Genomic DNA, 23533 nt, shown 5'->3' on the forward strand with positions numbered 1-23533 from the left:
ATATGACCCCAATTTAAAAAATATATACAAATATTTAACAAAAAAACACAGGATATAGCCAATACATTAAGAGCAACTATATTTAGACAACGTCATTACGTCATTTTTACTTTCTTTGTGCTTTCTATAGTGTCCAAATTTCCTATACCTTATACATTATTTTATAACTTCAAAAAAAATTAATGTTCCTAATATATAAATTATCGAAACATTTAGAGCAGCACAATTACACAGAAAAAAACCCCGCAAATCTATTCTAATAATATACTAAAAAAGCCTTAAAAATTATCAATGACTAATATTTTTAAGAAGTTAAGCTTTGGAGGCACATGACATCCACTCACTGTCATGGTCGGGCCAGGGGCTGCATTCCATTGCTTGGGCACCTTGTCTAGAGCTGGGGCCTTAGGCTTGGCCTCCTACAGGACACAGGGCACCCAGTTTTCAGATGCCTATAGGAGGGAGCTCTTAGACAAGGCCAAAACACACCACTTCTTACACATCCTGGTCCCATTATGGGTGCCCTGTTGTAGAAAGTCCCTTGGGGCTGGATTATGACTAGCCTCTGGAACCACCTTATTCTGCACCAGCTTTGCTACCAGGTTGAGTGAAGACCCAGTGTCCAGACTTTGGCTCCTGTGGGAGGGAGCCTACTAATCTTGGGCTGGCTTGCCTTGGCTCTTTGAGCTTCCTTGTATTTAACTTCTAGGTACTTTGTTTTTCCCTTAAGATTTTGTTTATTTAAGAAAGAAAGAGAGACAGCGAGAGAAGGAACACAAGCAGAGGGAGTGGGAGAGGGAGAAGCCGACTTCCTGCTGAGCAGAGAGCCAGATGTGGAACTTGATTCCAGGACCCCAGGATCATGACCAGAGCCTAAGGCAGCCGCTTAACGACTGAGTCACACAGGTGCCTCTTATTTTCGGGGTACTTTTTTAAGAGCTGAAACAGGGAAGGATTAAAAGAAAAAGGCAAATTGTAAAAAAAAAAAATTTTTTTTTTTAAAGTTAGGTTTTATGTAGCCATTATGGAACCCTAGATCCTTAGGGCTGAGGGTGATGAAGTTCTAGAACCTAGGTGAGGTTCGTTGGGCTGAGGTCTGGAGCCGATGACCAAGAAAGAATTCTTGAGACATCTCTGGTGCAAAATGGTGGTTTATTAAAGCAAGGGGACAGGACCCGTGGGCAGGAAGAGCTGCTGCCCCGGGTTGTGAGGGGTGGCAGGTTATGTACCCTGAGGTTTGGGGAAGGTGAGGGGAAGGGAGGTTTCAATGGAGTTTTCATATGCTAAAGAGGGCCTACAAGGTGCCAGGATGTCCCAGGCCTACTGGAGGCCTTGCCCTAGCGGCTGGATCAATGTTGTCTTTAGACCAGCCATTAACATTAAGATAGTTGGGAGACTTTTTGGTGGAATGTCACAATCCTGCTATCAATCGTCTTTGTTAGTGAGACTTGGGACATTTGTATGCCAAGGGAGACTCCTATCTAGCAGGATTGTGAGCTCTGCAAGTTAACTATTTGCTTATTGCTCATGGCAGTCAGGGCTGCCTAAAGGATGCTACACATATGACTGAGGGGGAGCTGATGGAGAAGGGGGTGCAAGGGGCCAGCTTTTGCTTTGTCTTCAGCCAGCCTCGTGCTCCCTCATCAAGGGGACCTGAGAAGTCATTTATACAAATACAACACTGTCTTGGAAAAAAACATACACAAGCAGAAACTGCGGGCCTATACCTGATCACCCACCAGATCTGAGATGAGGTGAGACACTTGGGGATAACTGGGAATTGGGAACTGAAGCACCCACCAATCCACCCTCATAAGATGCTCATCTCCAACCCAAACACCACAAGTGCTGTTAATCAATTTATTCAGTACAGCAGAGTAAACAGTTGAATGTTTGTTATCTGGAGCCCTGGACTTCCATTTGGGGAGGTTCTAGATACAATCTGACAATTCTGAACAAGTTCTTATCTACACAGTCCTCTATCTGTATTAACTCATTCCACAAACTCAACACAAAAATTGCCAAATTTAAGGCCAAAATAACTTTTTTTTTTAAAGATCTTATTTATTTATTTATTTATTTATTTATTTGACAGAGAGAAGCACAGCGAGAGAGGGAACACAAGCAGGGGGAGTGAGAGAGGGAGAAGCAGGCTTCCTGCTGAACAGGGAACCTCTCATGCGGGACTCAATCCCAGGACTCAGGGATCGTGCCCAGAGCCAAAGGCAGATGCTTAACAACTAAGCCACCCAGGTGCCCCAATAACTTTTTTTTTTTTAAATTTTAAGTAAACTCTATACTACACGTGGGGCTCAAACTCACAACCCTGTGATCCAGAGACACAGGCTCTACTGACTGAGCCAGCCAGGAACCCCACAAAATAACATTTTAGAGTACTGTATAGCAGCTCATTAGATGCCTGAAGGACAAATGATCACAGAGAAAACAACTTCAGGGCTAAGGCTTTATAACTGTTTCAGTTTTCTTTAAAGGAAAACCAGCAAACGGCAAAAACACTCTTAAGGCTACCTTTAAAGATATCATGAAACATAACCCTCTGAAATTGCTAAATATAAATACAGAAGAATTTACTCTAATTTGTGATAAGCAGAGGCATTTGATCATAAGACAAGACGCAACAGGTTCCAGCATCACCAAATACTATCACATCAACAACTACCCAAAAGGAACAAGTAGTAACAATCAGAAGTTTTAAAACATCAGTATCCAAATTTTGACCCTGCCTTCCCAATTATTAAGGCGTGAACATGAAAAAGACCAAAGGGGAAAAAAGTATGAAAAGAGTGGGCAACATCTTCTAGATGGCCCATATTTCCAGTATCAAAACTCCTGTTTCATGGTCAAGCAAACACATGCGTGGTGACTGGAACAACAGGAAACAAAATTTTCAAACCAGGCATATCTAGCACAAGTGATTGCCAAATTTATACCAACTATAGTTCTGAAACCACCAAGTCATGGTCCTGAGCTGAAGGACAAAGTTAGATGAGAAGAAAATACAGTCTAGGTTTCCTCAAGCATTAGCAAGTTCCCCATGATGAATAATACCTCTGGGTACAGGGCACAGGGAGAGAGGAAAAAAAAAAAAAAAGGAATATTAACCATACAGTTTTGAGAAAAGATGAGGAAAACAGATTAACAGGAAATGGCAGGGAGAGATAAATATTAATAATTTCTGAAAACTTGTGTATTGCTTTCTAGTGAAATTGTGTCAGGTGAAGGAAATAAAGATTTTGTCACTATAAACATCTTTATTTGAGAAACAGAACTACAACGTTAGCATTATTCATACTACAAAGCACAAAACCACATTTCTCACCTGATCTTTGGAAAAAGCTTTGACATGAATATGTTTGACAGTCTGAACTACTCCATCATAAAATTTCACAGTGTAAGTACCTAAAATTCAAGAAGATATTATGATTTAACTTACAGTTTCATGAAAGCAACAAAACTTTTCAAAGCATAAACACAAGGGAGTTCCAACCACAATAATAAATATATGAGAACTAAAATATTAAGAAACACAGTCTTATTTATGTTCAAGATAATAGCCTTCATTTCTTAGTCAAGATTACATAGTAAGTTTTCTCTTTATCTACACATATCAAAATCCATCTGCTTTTTGATGGAAAAAAAGAATTGCATTGAATTTAGACCAAGAAAAAAGCAGTAAAACTATTAAGAACACAAGGAAAATGCAGTTTTATTTATCCCTTTGGTGAGTTATTAATTTTTATCAATATTTTCTGAGCTTAAGAGTGATAATATCTTTTAAACTTTAAAAGAAACCCGACTACTTACTAAAGGTATCATGTTTTCAGAGGTCACATTAATCTCATAACCCATATGAATAACCTTCGTGTTACAACATCTGAACAGACTTAGCCAAAATGCTAAATGGTACCTGCTACATTATCAGTTTTATTCCAATAGGCAAAGAAATCTAACAAAAATCACTCTGCAGTAAGACTGAAGCTAAAAATCCAAATAATCTTATTCCTAGATAAGGCAACCAACTACAGTACATAAGTTCTCACTAGCTGCACTTAAACCAACTCTCTCAAAATTATGCATCTTAGAGCCCACCTCTCCCCCCACCCCACTTTTTTTTCTTTTTTAATTTTTTTTGGTTCCAGGGATTAAAAAAAAAAATCACAGTTAATCTTGTCAAGACTACCAGTGAACTACTGGTAACCACGTAATGATTTACTACTGGTAAACATGGTCAGTTTTCAGGATCAATTTCCCATCAAACAGAGAAGAAAAAAAAAAATCCCTGGAAGTAAAAGAATGCAACAAGGAAGCCTAAGACCTTCTAGCTAGCTACCTCCTTCTTATCCATCCTCTCCCCTCCCCAACCCTCCCCACCCCTCTCCATCCCACTTCTCCTCCAATCCAAAATAGGGCCCTGTCAATGGCTAGCCACCTCTAATGAAAACATCACTGTAGTGTTCAAGGTACAATGCAATCTTAGCCCAATTATTTTCCAAACCCTGTTTCTCATTACCAACATAAAATACTCACCAACTCAAAGTGATGAGCTACTTGCCACCCAATGAAACTGCCTTGTGCCATTTCCACCTCCACATCTTCATTATTTTCCTGCCTAGAATGTGCTACTCATTGACCCTTAAGCACTCAGCTCAGATGACCACAACAGTTCTGTAAAAGCTTCCCAACTTCTTAGCTAGAAAGATTTTTTCCTGCTCTGAACTTCTCAAAGACTCACTTTGGCACCTTGCCTGCAGGTCTACTTTCATATAGAAGGCAGACCCCAAATCAAAGTCAGGCTCTCCAAGGCCAGGGACCACAGCTCACATCAATTTCTCTCTCACACAGCATCTGGTTCACTGTAAACCAGGGCTTCTCGAAGTATCATGCTCAGACCAGCAGTGTCAACAACTCCTGGGAACTTTTAGAAATGTAAGTTACCAGCACCACCCCCAAAATAATGAATCAAAAACTCAAAGAGTGCAGCACAAAAATTAATGCGTGTTTTAACAAGTGTTTCAGGTAATCCTGGTGTATTGTCACAGATAATTAGTAATTACGTACTGAACTTTACTCTTGGTAATTACAAAATAAAGTTGATTATCTGTCACAAGTGTCACCAACACAGAACAAAGTGACTAGCAAACTAGATACAAGGATATATAGTTATGCTTGGTTGGTTAAAACAAGCAATAAGACATCAGACTATGATAAAGGATTCTACATAAAGCAGCTCAGCAATGACTAAGGCCTGGGATCCTGTCTTCCTGCCTCTATTTGGCAAGCAAAGAAACAATGATAAGCAATGGTATGGAACTCTAAACATACCGTTCACAAGCAACCATGACATGGTTCTGGCCAGCCTGGGGATGGGGGCATTAAGAACCCAACTCTCATGAAATCTTAATTATCAAGTGTACCAACAAGACACCCAAGCCTATACCTCTTCAACAATTTGACCAAGAAAGAAAGTTAGCATCAATTACATCAAAATGAAAACTATCTATTTTTATAGACATTTCAGACATCCAGAAGTACATTTTTAGTTATCTGAGGCCAATTTTGAAGCTTATTCTTGATGGCAGGCTCAAAATGGAGCCCTTAAATGAAGGGGTGTGCCTTGGGTTTCAATAAGAGCTAAAACAGAGCTAAGCAGAGCTGGGAGTAGAACCTAAGCCTCTCTGCTGACCTCTAATCAATTCTTCTTCCACCACCCCAAAATGCCTATTCCTCAAGTCCCTCAGGCTAAAGTCCAAACCACAGAACCAGAGCATCAATGGCCATTCTGAAATGACCCACACTATAACCAAGGGTACTCAGGAATCACTGTCCTTAGACAGTAATACCCTGCCCCTGACCCCTTTTACTTCCAAAGAACCATATGGGATCAAAACATTCTCCCTTGATCATATACACAGTCTAACTTGGGCTCCATAAATCAGAAGGAAAAAAACACCACATTCCATGGGCAATGGTAGCCCAGGCCCACTTCTGGAAAGAGGCCCCAAATCTATTTTAGTGGTTCCTATACAACTAAAAGAACATCTTCCTGGGGTGCCAGGGTGGCTCAGCTGCTTAAGAGTTTGCCTTAGGCTCAGGTCATGATCCTGGAATCTGCTGCTTCTTCTCCCTCTGCCCCTCCAACAGCTCATACGTGTGTGTGTGTGTGTGTGTGTGTCTCAAATAAATACATAAAATCTTTTAAATAAAAATAAAAAATAAATGTCTTCTTGTGGATTCCTCCTGTGGGTAGCTGACAACAGAGCTCTGACAACAGAGCTCTCCCACAGCCACAGACAACATCTAAAAATTAACATGTAAATGACAGAAAAATAAATGCATCCTTAACACAAAAGCCCCCTGCCTTCAGGCTCCCTTAAGAAGCCCCTGTCCTTACAAATGCCAGGTGAAACAAAGCTTCCTGGTCTTGCCCCCTTAGGAACAGTTATGAACTCAGCATATCAGTCAACCTTATAGCAGTCAGTAGGTGCAGAAGGGATATAAGGAAAAAAAAAAAAAAACACACACACAAAACAAAACAAAACAAAAACTAGAGATGCACAGCAAGCTGATCTGTAGGACCAAGGAAATAGGGAAGCACGGGTGACTCTGGACAGTTATCTGTTGTTCTTGAAATCTACCATAACTGTGACTCAAGGAAGCTTTCTCTATCCCACTCACCTCCAAGAGTCAAAGAACTACAGAATGCCATGAATAGGAGACTCAGTTTTCAAACACGGATTCTCAAAGCCTTGAGGTTCCTGTACATGTGCCTCATGGGGCATTCAGAGGAATATGCACGTGTTTGCAGGTATACCTTCCCCTCCCCCATCTTTTCTTCTTAGCAATTTTACTAATGTGCTTAAGTTCTGCAGCCAACAACTTCTAAAAATGTTCATCTATTCTTTTTCTTTTTTTAAGACTTTATTTATTTATTTGACAGAGATCACAAGTAGCCAGAGAGGCAGGCAGAGAGAGAGGACGAAGTACGCTCCCACTGAGCAGAGAGTCCAATGTAGGGCTCTATCCCAGGATCCCGGGATCATGACCTGAGCCTAAGGCAGAGGCTTTAACCCACTGAGCCACCCAGGCGCCCCAATGCTCATCTATTCTAATTCCTTCTTCGAGTTCTAACTGCTCAAATAAGTCCAAAGAACAGGTGGCAAGCTGCCAGTAATCACTGAGCAGGGACTGGGTGCACACACCCAGTGCACACCTGCTGCTGACAACTCCTGCCATTTTAGGAAAACTCTGCCCTAGAGTGGCAGCCTGGAACCGTAGGAAAGGCAGTTCAGGAATTTTGGAGCCCCAAAGACCTGCATTCAGTTCATAGCTCTACCATCCCTGTACGGGCTCTGTAACCTCAAGCAACTTCTCCTGTGAACTTAATTCCTCATCTGTAAAATGACGGGGTTGATAGCAACAACCTTCCCATGTCTGTGTGAATACTAAATGAGATCAGATATGGAAATTGCTTAGCAAAGGAACTGTTACAGAGCAAGGGATCAATAAGTGGTTCCAATTATTACCATCCACCAATTACTTTAAAAGGGAAGCACCAACCCCTTCCCCACAAAGAAGGTAAGAGCCACACTAGCATCTGTGTGTGTAGGCCTGAATCTTCCTTTTATCTCTGTGCAAAGCTGTTCACAGTCCTAACGTCCCCACATTTCAATTGCAGGATCAGTTACAGCATGAAGAAGACAAAAAATAGTAACTGCTTCAACAAGAGACTCTAGAAATAAGACCATTTCCATAGAATCTCCTGTTACAAATGCAGACTTCAGGCACTGGGCCGAAAATTGAACTGAGGGAACAGGACACGTGACCTAAGAATATGAATAATTTAAAGGAAGAGGGACCTGATTTGCCTGTTTGCTCGAGTTAAAGAACCACAGATCAACAGGAAGGTACAATTCCTCATTTTGTTGAAAATGCAAACCTACTTTCGGTTTCCCCAAGAGAATGCCTTGCAGAGCAGCAAGGTCCAGGACTGGGGACACAAAGCCCTGACACACAAGTGGCTTCTGCCATCCCCAGTGTAACAAAGGGGAGCTGAGCAGCCCCAGCAAAGAGCTGAGGTCAACTCACCAGAGATGGCTTCCGAACAAAGATTCCATGGAAGCAGAATCCCATCCTTTACTCCAGCAGATAGAGGGGCTAACAAGGCTAACCACGTGTGGCTGCCTTCACATGAAATGATGCTTTAATTGCCACTGTCAAGAATTATTCCAGGTGAAAAGAGCTATATAATATTGCACCGCCCTCCCCAGTTTCCATGTGCTTAATTACTCCCTTAAGAAACTCTAAAGTTGCCATTTAGTTGTGTTTCAATCATGCCAGACTCCCAACGCCAGCAGCCTTAAAGCTCAGCCTCAGGAAAACCACCAAGGAGGTTAAGAGTGGAAAGAAAGGGACGCCTGGCTGGCTCAGTTGGTTAAGCAGCTGCCTTAGGCTCAGGTCATGATCCCGGGGTCCTGGGATCGAGTCCCACATTGGGCTCCTTGCTCAGCAGGGAGCCTCCTTCTCCCTCTGTCTCTGCCTGTGCTCGCGCGCTCTCCCTCTCTCTCTCTGACAAATAAAAAAAAATAAAATCTTTAAAAAAAAAAAAAAAAGAGTGGAAAGAAAATGAGGCCAAGCCTTCCAAAGATTAATCTGTAGGGTGTGACTGCACTATATGCCCGGCTACTCCTAGCAGCACCAAGAATGACTTTTATAGGAAATAAAGGGGGCATCTTGCCAGCAGAACTTCTCACAGTGCTGAGGTGGTCTCTGCTGCAGATGAAACTGAGGCAGAGCAGAAAATACCAGGGAAAAAGTGGGAAGGATAGTCCAGCACTCTCTCTCCCCATCCTGCAACTACTAGAATCATACTGAACTAGAAACTACCACCAGGTCCCATGGATAACATCTAACAGAAAAGCAGCACCTAAGAGTCATTATCTCGTCTCAAAACCAGGCACAAAGCCGAGCTCTCACAAATGCTAGCTTTCCTTCACATTGCTTCTATGTGGCAATAATACCACCCAGCAAATTCCACTAACTTTCAGGACTTCCCCTCCCCCACGCCCTTCCTCTCCTTTCCCTTCCAATTAGTCTCAAGACCACTGAGGACTTCAGATTCAAGAACTCTGGGGAAAACTGGTTTTCTGGCAGAAATCTCCACTCATATTCAAAGTCCTTCAATAAACTAAAATTCGTTGGACCGAATTCAGAGTTTACAGAACCAATATTATTAGGGTGACAAATGGCCATTTTAGGGGAATCATTACCTGAATTTTAGCTCATGAAGGAAATTAACTGAAAATATTTTTTACAACTTCCAAAGCTCTGGTTGCCCCAGTTTAAAAGACATTTAAAAATCTTAACTATGGCCAATAATTTGCCCAACGACTTTTAATCCTTAAATGATTTTTTCAAAAAATCCAGACCCATCCACATAACAAACAAACAAAAACCAGTAACTGCAGACAGGGGTCCCTGTTCTTTAGATTTATCTGCACCATTCTGTTCCTGTACTGCCTCCTCCTGGTGGCTATACGGCAACTACTTCACACTGCTTTGAACTAGTTTTTGTTTGTTTCCCTTTAAATCCATGATGCCCAGCTCTGGCCTCTGCAGATATTAGATGCGAACAGTAGGTTCCTAAGCCTCTACTGCCTCCACCAAGACACCACCCTACCCCTCTCCAAGACTGCTCCCAGAGTTCCCCAAACCCTTCTTCCACAATTTGCCTTTTCTCCTTTGCCACTTCCTCATCCAACTCCCTTGGCCCTTCTATCATCCATATAACTCTGGGACATCACTGGATCAAAAGAGAAATGTTGCTTCCTTTCTACAACCTCCGTTATCTATAAAATTACCATGTTACTACTCACAACTTTTATTTTATGTAAGGGACAGCCACTTCCGCAAGGGAGCATCCCTCCAATGGATATTATTCAGGAGGAGACGATGATTGATCAGCATAAACCAACCTAACAGACTTGTAGGAACACATCTATGTATATATGAACATCTAGATTTCATATATGATTTAAATCCAGTGAGAGGAGAAAACATTGTTAATCTTGAAAAGAAGGCTCTAAAAAATAAACAAAGTCATTTCCTAAAAGGCAGCTTAATAACATGTAAACTTTCCTCTAGAATACATCTTTAGGCTAAAGTGATACACATGAAAATCTTCTGAACACAAGATTATAAAAGAAATTCAGGGAAATAAGGACTATCCAAAAAGACTTCATCAACCATGAGCTGGAGTATCACTAACTGTAGACATCTTTAAAAATTACAACCTTGCTTTGGAAGCCTGAGGCAAGAGGATTGTGCTTTCAGGATAACCCAAAGCTTAGCAGAGTTAACTCACACTGGCAATAATAGCTAAGGGGTGGAGGTGGGGTGAATGTAGCCAAAGAGAAACAGAAAGTTCTGCCATATGCAAATCTGTGTTCATTTTTTACCATTTCAACCCATTCTCAGACAAAGCCTGGTCAGGTCCAGCATCTAGCAGAGGGCTCAATGAATACTTAATAACTTCACTGAATGAAGAGCAATCTGGTCTTAGAGTCACCACCAGCAGTGGTACTAAAATGCCTGACTGCCCTAAACATTCACCGAAGAGATCATGGACATACCACAAACAACCTGGCAGAAAATGCACCCCCACCTCCACTACCCCCACCAAAAAAAGACATCGCTTGGACCCAGAGTCTACTCTGAGTGTCAGGACGCTGACCACGCATATTATCTTCTTAACACTCCTTTTTGCTTGGTACTAGCAAAATGAGCCTCTTTGGGTCATACTGCCAGTCTTGATTCCTCACAGATTCTAAACGGGCAAAGGCATCCCAATTCAGTGCTCTAAATCCCAGGACCCCAATTTCAACTAGCAGCTTTGATATTACAGACCACCCTCAATCATGCTGCATCGACAAAGCATTTTTTTAAAAGTAGGCTCCACACCCAGTGTGATGCCGAGATCAACAGTCACAGGCTCTACTAACTGAGCCAGCCAGACACCCCTCACAAAGCATATTTTTGAGAAATGTTCATTAATGTCCATTTCATTTCTAGGCTATTCACAAATAATTAAAAGGAATATTAAGGCTTATTTCATCCATCATATTAGGAACTCCCAGACAAAAACCAGCTCGCTTAACAGCAGAGTGACAGATGAACCATAACTATTTTACGAAAAACTATTATTAAAATTTAGGAGGCAAAGAATCAAATTCCTCTTTTTAAACCAGCTTTGTCTCCATTTATAATTTCCTCCTAATTCCTGACATAGTGACTAACTTGAAGAGAGAGGATTCCTAGGCAATAAATAAATTCTGAAAATACACTATCAGACTCTAATATTACAAACTCCCCCCAATTCACAAATTAAAAAAAATTATAACTCAAGTGCCTTACCATCCTTGTTAACAGCAGTGACTTTGGCTGGGTAAAAACGACAATCGGACCAGCAAGCAAGGACCTGCTCATTTATTTGAAATTCCTAAAAAGCAGTAAAACAAAACAAAACAAAACAAAAAAGACCTGTTACCAATCCAATTTCATCAGACATAACAGAGTACCAGATTTTGTTGAGAGAAGCTGACTGACAAGAGTAGGAAGGGGTGAGGCTGCTGGGATGGAGGAAGATGTTTCTGCTGTTCAACACTGGAGTCAGACCAAAAGGGCTGAACACAAGACTCTTCCTATCCTAGGAAGTCTGGGCAGACACAGCAGAACACCGATGGTAAGTCCCTACCCTGTGCCTGAGCCCAGGAGCATGACACGCACACTACCCAGTATACAAGTAGGAAGGAAGAAACATACCAAAGCTTGAGGGAATCAGCGTTCATGCCACCTAACACCACCCACATTTTTAAAGGGACTTTTGCCAAAGGAAGCACCCATTTACTTTTCATACTGTTTTTCCAGCACACAGTTTGCACTGACACTGTTTGTAGAATGAATATTGGATAATCAACTTGGACAACAGTAAACAAGTCTTTTTTTTTTTTTAAGATTTTTATTTATTTATTTGACAGAGAGAGAAAACACACAAGCAGGAAGGGAGGCAGAAGAAGAGGGAGAAGCAGACTCCCCACTGAGCAGGGAGACCAACATGGGACTCGATCCCAGGACCCTAGAATCATGACCTGAGCTCAAGGCAGACACTTAACCAACTGAACCACCCAGGAGACCCAAAAGTAAACAATTCTAAATGGGGGTGGGGACGGGGGGAGGAAGGACACACATAGACAGCAAGAGTTTAAGCTTCCTGGCCAGGGTTAAAATGAAAAACAGAATCTGGGGGTGAGTCAGATTCAAAGCCACAGGATTTCTACAGATTTCTCAATGCCGGTTTAAAAAACTCAAAACTAATACTTCGTTTTTCATTCTGAAATCAGTAAAAGCTCCAGGTATAACAATGAAATTTAGAAAAAGGAATACAGTTCAATTCTACAATTTCCAAAAAAGCTTTTTTTTTTTTTTTTTAAGGTAGATTCCACACCAAATGAGGGGCTCAAATTCACAACCCCAAGATCAAGAGTCACATGCTCCACCAACTAAGCCTGCCAGACACCCCTCAAGAATTTATAAAAAGGTTGTCTCCGTCAGTTAAGTGTCCGCCTTCAACTAGAGTCATGGCCTCAGGGCCCTGGGATCCAACACCACGTCAGACTCCCAGCTCAGCAGGGAGTCTGCTTCTTGTTCTCCCTCTTACCACCCCCAACTCGTGTGCCTGCTATCTCACTCTTGCTCAAATAACAAATAAAAATTTTTTAAAGTTTATAAAAGACCATGATATGAGGCTCCACATGGAATGATTACTTAATAAATGGTCAGACAAGTAAGTATAATAAGTGATCTAAAGGGATACAGCGGTTTAAAAGAAAGAGATATGGTACCCATTCCTCCTCAGTGCTTCACAACCAAATCAGTTTATGAGTTTTCAGATCAATCATATCATATAGACAGAAGATAAATGAGATTCTTCAAGAGCCCCAGGCACCACAGAGACCTCAGGGTTGCAGCTACAGGCCTAAATAAGGATTGGTTCCCCAGCTGCTACTGACTTTCACACTGAACATCAAAAGCTGGAATATAAAGTACCCAACGGCTGACCCAGCTCCTTACAGATGTGATACTCACGGAAGATCCTTCGTCTTCATGTAAGCCCTCTTTCCTTAGCTGTATTTTCTCTAAAGGGCGTAAATAAGGACTGTCCCAGCAGAACCACTCATCATAACGATGGTTCCAACGCTTGAAATGGATGAGTACTTTTCCTTCTTCGTAGTCAATGTCTTCTATGTGAGCTGGATACCTGAGTCAGAAAAAAAAGTTAAATGCCTCTCCCACCCAAAATACCCAGAACAGTACCCTTCCAGACCTCTTCCCAAAGGACTAGCTTACCAAAGTACTAAATAAAGCCTATCATTTACAGAATGTGTAATTATGTAGGCTAGCAGACTTAGGGTTCAAATCCCAACCTGGACATTCTTTAGTTTATGAATTATTAAACTGACTTTTCAGAGCCTGAGTTCTATCATGTAGAGTAGAGGAAGGATACCCAGCATACTGGGTTACAATGCAAGTTAAACACGATGACATACATACACACAAGACAGAGCACAAGGAAGGCAGGAAGCAAACATTTAACAACTAGATTATATTTTACATAAGCCAATAAATTAGAATAACCATGCAACCCAGACTGTATGAGATAGCTTCAATTTAAGAATTATATAATCCATAAAGAATACCATGCAGCTGTTAAAAAAATACAAAACAAAAACCACAAACAGTTCTATGTCATGATGTGGAAAGCTCTCTCAAGATGAACTATTAAATGAAAATAGCAAGGTACAGACATTGTGTACGGTAAGCTATTGTTTATTTTTTTAAAGATGAAACAGGAGGGAAGCCTGGGTGGCTCAGACAATTAGTGCCTGACTTGGGCTCAGGTAATGATCCCAGGGTCCTGGGATGGAGCCCCATGGCAGGCTCCCTACACAGTGGGGAGGCTGCTTCTCCCTCTCCCTCTGCCTGCTGCTCCCCTGTCCATGTGCTCTCTGTCAAATAAATAAATAAAATCTGTAAAAAAAAAAAAAGATGAAAGGTATATTTATATATGTGTAAATATGCATAAAAATATCTTACACAAGAATCTAACAATGGTTACTTATAGAAGTATGGCCAGGTCACCCTCTTTCTAGACTAAAAGTTGGAAAAACCAATGACTGTATTTCCCTGACTCCGTAACAACTGGCAATCAAGGTCTTGAAGACCTGTGGGTTTAGAGGCAACTGTAGTGGCCAAACCCAGTGCTCCAGTGCAGGGCCTCTCAAACTTTCATATAATAATGCCAATCATCAGAGGATCTTATTAAAATGCAGATTCGGATTCAGCAGATGAAGCTAGGGCCTTCGAGCTTTTAACAAGCCTCTGGGGATACTGATCTACTGGTCTGCAGAAGCAAGGATCTAATGTCTAGTTCCTGGCTTCCTAAGTATCAGGCAAATGTTGAGGGTGGCAGGGGCACTTTCAGTAGTGAACTCCTGACCTCCAGGACACAGCTCCAGCAGTGGGTCCCTCACATTGATACTTAAGGGCAGCAACTGTGAGTCCCACTCCTCCAACCCTTCCAACAATTTTGTAAATACCCAATGTTCTTGTGTTAAATTCTTTTGTGGTTAAAGTACCCAGGGTGGTTTCTGTTTCAAGCATTAAAACCTAACTGACTCAAGAGGGAACTAAGTATGGAGGCGGGGAGGAGCAAAAGCAGGAGGGAGACTTTTTGTAGTATACCTTTTAATGCTCTTTATTTTTCAACCATATTACTTTGTGGCTCATTCCAAAAATAAATAAATGGTTAACAATAAAGAAAAATAAATATTGTTTGCAATTGTTCTCTTAAATACACTTGTATTAATCAGATTGCTATTCTAGATTGAGAAAGTTCAGATTCTACCTATATTTTCGCCCCACAACCTGGATTTTTACCACTTCTGGCCCTTCTTATATCAATCACTTAGTACCCCACCAATCTAATAAACATGTGCTACCTTGTGTCTGTACACTACGTCCTCTTCAGTCCTATACTAGTAATCTCTAAAGTAGTGTGCTTACCGCTTAACCTATCACAGAAGCTTGCAGATACTGGGCATTCAAAAACTGTTGAGCAAATGAATTCTGCTTTCCCTATTCTTCCCAAAGGTCAGATGTCCTGTCAATTCTTCAATCCCCAAAGCTCTTAGACTCCAGCTACCCATTCCAATTTGAGTCACTCTCCAAGTTCAGGCCCCATCACTTTGTGTGAATACTTCACAAACAGGACTAACAGGTTATGCTTTTCAAAATTCCAAATGGTACTCTACATACATTAAGTGCCCAAAAAATGTTAACAGAAGGAATAAACAGCCTTGAAACTAGTGTGCCTACTTGAATACAACTGACATATAGCTGCTACAAACATAAGCTATCCTGACAGCAGGCCAGCTAATTGTATGATCTACTGAACTGTTAAGTACAACTGGAGGAGACAAAAGGACTCCCTAAACCTATTCCTTTCTATAAAACAGAGAGAAGGGGGGACACCTGGCTGGCTCAGTTCGTGGCTCATAGAGTCTTAATCCTGGGGTTGTGAGTTCAAGACCCACACTGAGTGGAGAGATCACTTAAAAACAAAATCTTAAAAAAAAAAAAAGGAGGGGGGGAAGAACATGGATATCTCAATTATATTCCTCTTGCACAGGGCCTGGGCTCAAATGGTTAAACGTCCACCTTCAGCTCAGGTCATGATCCTAGGGTCCTGGAATTGAGTCCTGCATCAGACTCCCTGCGTCTGCTTCTCCCTCTCTCTCTGCTCCTCCCTCAAATCCCTCCCTGTGTGCTCTCTCTCAATAAAATCATTTAAAAAATAAATAAATAAATATATATACATATATATACCTCTTGCCCTCTCATTTGTTCAGTCTACCAGAGACTAGTGAGCCTCCCTAAAATAACAAACTCTGACCTAAGACACTCCTATTCAAAAGCCCTTTCTTTAATGATTTACTGTATCTAGCAACAGTTTTGAAACATAAGTCTTTGGACCAACACATGGAATTAATTTTTCACAGAAATAAATTTATTTAATTTGCAGAACTTGTCTTTATACTAAATCACATTCTTTCTAAATTTTTGGTGTATAAATACTTCCTAAATTAAAACAGTGGTAACTTTGTTTTTAATACTCTTGCTAATATTATGGAGCCAATAAAAAAATTAAGTCAGCTCTCTATGTATCAATTTTAAAAGATCTCTAAGAAAAGTGGGGAAAAAACCAACAACTAAAGATGCAAAATGGTACTGAATACACTACCATTTATTTGGGGGAGAGGAGAGAGCCAATACATCCGTACCTGTTTTTAAATGCGTGGGCTATCACTGGAAGGATGATCAAGCAACCCGGTTTGCCTCTTGGGAGGGGAACTGGATAGTTAAGGAACTGGAGAGGAAGTATGAGACTTATTTTATTCAATGTATATCTTTTTGTATGTTTTGAATGTTGTACCATGAGCATGTATTAACTATAAAAAACATATAATTAGATATTTATTTTGAATATACTTATTTGGCAAAATTAAAAGTTAGCAACCTCAGGACAACACCAAATTATTTTGAATTTGCACTGGTCAGTGCCTTCTAAAAATCTGGTTAAGTCCAGATCCATGGAATCAAATCCAAATTCCTAGCCTAGCAATTCCAGTGCACATACTCAGGAGTCTGAAGAAGGACCTCGAGGTCCTTGGCTAGCCTAATGCCCTTCCTTGCTCAAGTAACTTCACAGGACCTAGGCACCCTACACTACACTACACTACATCCTACACTACACTACACAAATCTCTCCAGAAGGTCAACAGTAAGCACAGGGCAAGCAAGATTTCCTAAGGAGAAGGCAGTTTTCCCTACTTTTCTGAAGCAAGTCACTCATGGAGAATGGGGAAACCCAACTGCATTTCAGTGAAGAGGTAAGACTTGGTGGATCGAAATTGCTAGTTGCCTTAGAAAACAGCTCAGCTTTATCAGTCAACAGAATATTAAGTGACTTTGATCTGCCCAGTCAATTCCAGGTCTTGAAAGGGATTATAAAACTTATGTGTTCCGGGGTGCCTGGGTGACTCAGTGGGGTTGAGCCTCTGCCTCTGGCTCGGGTCACGATCTCGGGGTCCTGGGATGGAGCATCACACTGGGCTCTGCTCAGCAAGAAGCCTGCTTCCCCCTCCCCCTTTGCCTGGCTCTCTGCCTACTTGTGATCTCTCTCTCTGTCAAATAAGTAAAATCTTTAAAAAAAAAAAAAAAAAGTATGTGTTCTGACTTTTGCCCTTAAGGAGAATCAGACACATAAAGCAATTAAGTTTTTAAACTATTAGATGAAATCACATAAAACAGCTGATAACTACTTTTTACCTACAAAAACAATAATTTCATCGGGTGCAACCTAAATATCTGGACAACCATTGGGGTGCTGGAGAAGATGCCACAAGTTACAAAAAAGGCATTGTAAATGGAATCTGTATAGACACAAAAAGGGAGAAAGAATTTCCAACTTCAAAAGTAACTAACAGCCACTAAAGATTCTAGTTTCCAAACTAGCATCGCAGCTGGGAGTCACATTTCTAATGGAAATATTAGCCAGAAAGGAACAGATACCAAATACCAAACTGATAACTAAAGTAAGCTCTAATGAGGGAAAAGGTACTAGACATGGCCAAGAGACTTAGTCTGAATTTTTTCTTTAAGATTTTATTTATTTTTTGAGACAGAGAGAGAGAGTGCAAGCAGGGGGAAGAGCAGAGGGAGAGGGACAAGCAGACTCCACTCTGAGTGTGGAGCCAGACTCAGAGCTAGATGCCACAACCTGGAGATCAGGACCTATGCCTAAACCAAGACTCTGAAACTTAACTGACTGAACCACCAGGTGCCCCTGTAGCTTCCATTTTTACAAGGATTTAGTCACATAATGCTTGTGTAAGGAAAAATAAATACTTTTTTAAAAAGTGGGCTCCATGCCCAGCACTGCAAGGCCTGAACTCAGAGATTGACCCAGAGACTGAGAACTGAGCTGAGATTAAGACTGAGGCATCCAACTAACTGAGCCACCCAGGTCCCCCCCAAAATAAATACTTAATAAATTAAAAGTTCTGAGAAGTATGTAATGAGCAGACTTTCACTTAACAGCTTCATGGTTTGAGGATTTTTATGCTGCTTGGCACATCCACAAAATAGAATACTATGCAGCTATAAAAAAAGAGAGAGAAAAGAGTGCGGGGGAGGTTCAGCTGGTTGAGCAACCAACTCTTGGTTTCGGCTCTGGTCATCACCTCAGGGTTGTGAGATGGAGCAACAGCACATCGGGCTCCACGTTCAGCACAGAGTCTGCTTAAGACGCTCTCTGCCCCTTTGTCCCTCTCTCTAAAATAAAGAAATCTTAAGAAAAGAGAGAACACACTCTATGAATTATATAGGAAGATTTCCAAGACATGTTTATTCTTAAAAGATTTTATTTATTTGAAAGAGAGAAAGCATGAGAGGGGAGAGGTCAGAGGGAGAAGCAAGCTTCCTGCCGAGCAGGGAGCCCAATGTGGAACTTGATGCCAGGACTCCAGAATCATGACCTGAGCCAAAGGCAGTTGCTTAACCAACTGAGCCACCCAGGTGCCCAGATTTCCAAGACATGTTAAGTTTAAAAAAGACAAGCTACAGAATAGTTCATATCTTATGATACCTTTCTCATTACAAAAGAGGAAGATAAGAATATGCATTTGTTTTTGTTTATATTTAGATAAACACTAGGAGGATGGACAGAAACTAATAAAACTGGTCACCTACAAAGGACAGAGCAGGTATAGGATAAAGATGTGAAGCAATTATTCTCACTGTATACCTTGTTACACTGTTTTGATTTTTGAACCTATTCAAACTCTATCCATGAATTATCAATTAATTCCCTTGCATTTCCCAGGCAGACTATCCTATCATATACAAATTATGACTATACTATCTCACTTTCAATACTAATATCTACAATATATTTTTCTTGTTTTACCACACTGATTAGTGCTTCTAAGATGATGCTGAAAATTAGCAGATAGTTGGCATCCTTCTCTTTAATGACAACGTCTCCAATGTTTCATCATTAAGTCTGAAGTACGTCAAATTTTCTAATTAATGCCCTTAATGTGAAGTTACCAAGGATTCATCAAGAATAAATTGTGAAGTCAGGAAATGACAGATGCTGGCGAGGATGCGGAGAAAGGGGAACCCTCCTACACTGTTGGTGGGAATGCAAGCTGGTGCAACCACTCTGGAAAACAGCATGGAGGTTCCTCAGAAAGTTGAAAATAGAACTACCCTATGACCCAGCAATTGCACTACTGGGTATTTACCCTAAAGATACAAATGTAGTGATCCGAAGGGGCACATGCACCCGAATGTTTATAGGACAATGTCTACAATAGCCAAACTATGGATAGAACCTAGATGTCCATCAACAGATTAACGGATAAAGAAGATGTGGTATATATACACAATGGAATACCATGCAGCCATCCAAAGAAACGAAATCTTGCCATTTGCGATGACATGGATGGAAATAGAGGGTATCATGCTTAGTGAAATAAGTCAATCGGAGAAAGACAACTATCATATGACCTCCCTGATATGAGAAGTGGAGATGCAACATGGGGGATTTGGGGGGTAGGAAAAGAATAAATGAAACAAGATGGGATCGGGAGAGAGACAAACCATAAGTAACTCTTAATCTCACAAAATAAACTGAGGGTTGCTGGGGGGAGGGGGGAGGGAGAGGAGGGTGGGGTTATGGACATTGGGGAGGGTATGTGCTATGGTGAGTGCTGTGAAGTGTGTAAACCTGGCGATTCACAAACCTATACCTCTGGGGATAAAAATATATGTTTATAAAAAATTTTTAATTTTTAAAAAAAGAATAAATGGTGAGACTTTTCAAACTTTGTTAAGATGATTATACAGCTTTTCTCTTTTACTCTATGAATATAATGAAATAACAGATTTGGGGCACCTGGGTGGCTCAGTAGCTAAGCATCTGCCTTCGGCTCAGGTCATGATCCCAGGGTCCTGGGATCGAGCCCCACATTGGGCTCCCGGCTCAGCGGGAAGCCTGCTTCTCCCTCTGCCTCTCTCCCAGCTTGTATTCCTTCTCCCACTGTCTCTCTCTCCATCAAATAAATACATAAAAATCTTAAAAAAAAAAAAGAACAGAATTCCTAAGTTTAAGTTATCATTACCCTGTAAAAATACATCATATTTGGTTGTGTGTGTCATTCATTTACTAAGTGTCTGGTGTCCTAGTATTTTACTGACAAGTTTTGTGTCTCTTTCATAAGTAGTATTTGTCCAAGTTTCCTCATATTATGTCCTTCCTGCCCATTTTTAGTTTAATGCTATGCTGACCTCATAGAAAGTACTAAAAAGCTTGACTTCATTTTCTATTAAACTGCCTACTCTGAGACCTTTTCGAGATAATTCTTTATCTACCTTTTCCATCACTTCTATGGTTACTAAACAGATCATGTCTTCTACCTCTTCTTGAATTAATTTTGCCTAAATAAGAGAGTTTGAAATGATCACCAGATACAATTTAAATGTTCAACAGTTTTCCTTAAAAGAAAAGAGCTCAAGACTCAATAAAAACACTGCAAACTCAATTCACACATAGGATTTTTTTTAATAGGTTTTATTTATTTGTCCAATAAAGAAAGACAGGAAGAGCACAGGATGGGGAACAGCCAGCAGAGGGAAAAAAGCAGCCTCCCCAGTGAGCAAGGAGCCCAACGCAGGACTCGATCCCGTGACCCTGGGATCATGTCCTGAGTTGAAAGCAGGCACTTAACTGACTGAGCCACCCAGGCATCACACAAACAGGATTTTTAAATGGCAAATAAAAATACTATGTGCTAAGCACTTTATAGGGCAGAAACTACTCCCTATTGATTCCATTATTCAACAAACATTCCTAAATTTTTATATATTCCTAAATTATTATATATATATATAATTTTTTTTTAAAGATTTGTTTACTTATTTTAGAGAGAGATTGCATTGAGGAGAGGCAAGGGAAGAGGGAGAAAGAAACTCAAGCAGACCCAGCGCTGGGTGTGGAGTCAATGCAAGGCTTGATCACATGACCCTGAGATCACAACCTGAGCTAAAACCAAGAGTCAGATGCTGACTGACTGAGCCACCCATAAATTTATACTGTGAGACAAATGCTTAGGTCCTGGAGTTAGACCAAACATCAGGGCTTCTAAAAGTGGCAAGGACCCAAAGAGAAGTATGGTGGGTTCCTTAGAATTTGTCATCCGTCTCTACAAAAAGACCAAGAACATTCTTGATCTCGAAAAAAGAGTAAAAAAGAATTATCTGGCCTGCCTATATTCTGTAACCAGAACTAGACAGAAAAGAGACAGTATTTCCTATGGCATGCCTGGGCTAGAGACTAAGTTTCTACATGCTCTCCCCTACCCCCTTTCTAAAGCACTTGAATGGATGCTTTTTTTTTTTTAATCTTTTGCAAAGATTTTTTATTTTTATGTAATCTTTACCCCCAAAGTGGGCCTCAAACTCATGACGCTGAAATCAAGACTCACATACACCAACAGTCAGTCAGGTGTCCTGGACACTTCTCTCTCTCTCTTTTTTAAAAGATTTTATTTATTTACTTGAGAGCAAGCGAGCATGGGCAAGTGGAGGGAATGGGGGTTAAGAGGAGCAGAGGGGGAAAGAGAAGGAAAAGCAGACTCTGCACTAAATGTGGACCCTTACAAAGAGCTCAATCCCAAGACCCTAAGATCATGACCTAAGCCAAAATTAAGAGTCAGCCATTTAACTGCCTGAGCTACCCATGGGCCCCCTGCACCCTTCTCTTTTAAAGTACATTTCTTACCACTCAACTCCTAGTCTCTTCCTTAATTTACACAAAAGTACTTTGCTCACCTTCTTCAGAGGCAGCAAATGAGTGGAAGTCCACTTCAAACTTTTTCATCAGGTACTGGAGGATTAGGAAAGCAGCTTTAAAGAAGAAGACTTAGCACCTGGGCTGAACCTTGAAAGATGAAGAGAGGTGTTTGCCAAATGTATGAATTTCTTTCAGAGTGATCTGCATATTGAATGCATAGGCATTCAATAAATGTTCAGCAAATGTACTTTTTTTTAAGATTTTATTTTTAAGTACCCTCTACACCCAACATAAGGCTTGAACTCACAACTCTGAGATCAGGGTCACATGCTCCACCAACTGAGCCAGCCAGGTGCCTACTTTTTTTTTTTTTTTTTAAAGATTTTGTTAAGATTTTGTTTATTTAGTTAGTTAAAAGAGTGAGAAAGAGTGCAAGGCAAGCACACACACAATTGGGGGGAAGGAGAGAGAGAATCCCAAGCAGACTTCACACTGAGCACAGAGCCTGACACAGGGCTCAATCCCACAACCCTGAGACCATCACCCAAACTGAAATCAAGAGTCAGATGCTCAACCTACTGAGCCACCAAGGTGCCCCCAAATGTACTTTTTAAAAAGATCTGATGGGACGCCTGGGTGGCTCTGTCAGTCAAGCCTCTGCTTTCAGCTCAGGTCATGATCCCAGGGTCCTGGGATCGAGTCCTGCATCAGGCTCCTTGCTCAGCTGGGAGCCTGCTTCTCCCTCTCTCTCTGCCTGCCACTCCCCCTGCTTGTGTGTTCTCTCACTCTGACAAATGAATAAAATTGTTAAAAAAAATTTTTTTAAGATCTAATTATAAATACCTAGAGTCACAAAACAGCAATAGGAATATACACCCAAGTCAAGGTGAATCATCAAAATAAAACAATGATATCTGTGTTACAGATGTCAAAAAGACAAAAAGATCCCCATACAAGAATTGTCAAATTGGGGGTGCCTAAGTGGCTCAGTCAGTTGAGTGTCCCACACTTGGTTTTGGCTCAGGTCATGATCTCAGGGTCATGAGATCAACCCCCATGTCGGACTCTGCACTCAGCAGGAAGTCTGCTCGAAATTCTCTCCCTCTCCCTCTGCCCTTTCCCCAGCTCATGTGTGCACATTCTCTCTCTCCCTCAAATAAATAAATCTTTAAAGTAAAAAAAAAAGAATTGTCAAGTTGAAACGAATTGACCACACCACCAAGACAAAATTAGTTAGAAAACAACTTGCTTCTAAAGACCAAAATATACTGAAAACTCCTATTTTTCCAAAATTCAATTTGGCAAGGACAGATATCCTGAACTTCATAATAAATCAGGTTACTGTGGTGACCTTATTTTAAGCAAGGGATATAACTGTCCACTAAGCCAACCAAGAAGCCACAAAAGGCCAATGCAGCCAATCAAATGTAAAGGAACAAGGAGAATGGACAAAAAAAAAAAAAAGAAAGAAAGAAAGAAAGAGAAAAAAGAAAAGAAAGAAATTCATCAATTCAACATTATCTGAGTCCTACTCTGGGACAG

General features: G+C 40.8%; 1 protein-coding gene and 1 pseudogene across 1 annotated transcript in view; one reads left to right on the forward strand and one right to left on the reverse strand.

Moving 5' to 3' along the window:
* PHF20 (PHD finger protein 20) overlaps positions 1-23533 on the reverse strand; it is a 148006-nt gene that overhangs the window by 75716 nt on the left and 48757 nt on the right. Inside the window, exons 3-5 of the mRNA XM_032350796.1 lie at positions 13162-13333; positions 11431-11515; positions 3341-3420 (exon numbers count right to left, since the gene is read on the reverse strand). Coding sequence (XP_032206687.1) covers positions 3341-3420; positions 11431-11515; positions 13162-13333 — 337 coding nt within the window. The remainder of the gene's footprint in view (positions 1-3340; positions 3421-11430; positions 11516-13161; positions 13334-23533) is intronic.
* On the forward strand, positions 349-686 carry LOC116595014 (annotated as a pseudogene).

The sequence above is a fragment of the Mustela erminea genome, chromosome 7 (genome assembly GCF_009829155.1).
Source record: "Mustela erminea isolate mMusErm1 chromosome 7, mMusErm1.Pri, whole genome shotgun sequence".
Lineage (NCBI taxonomy): Eukaryota > Metazoa > Chordata > Mammalia > Carnivora > Mustelidae > Mustela > Mustela erminea.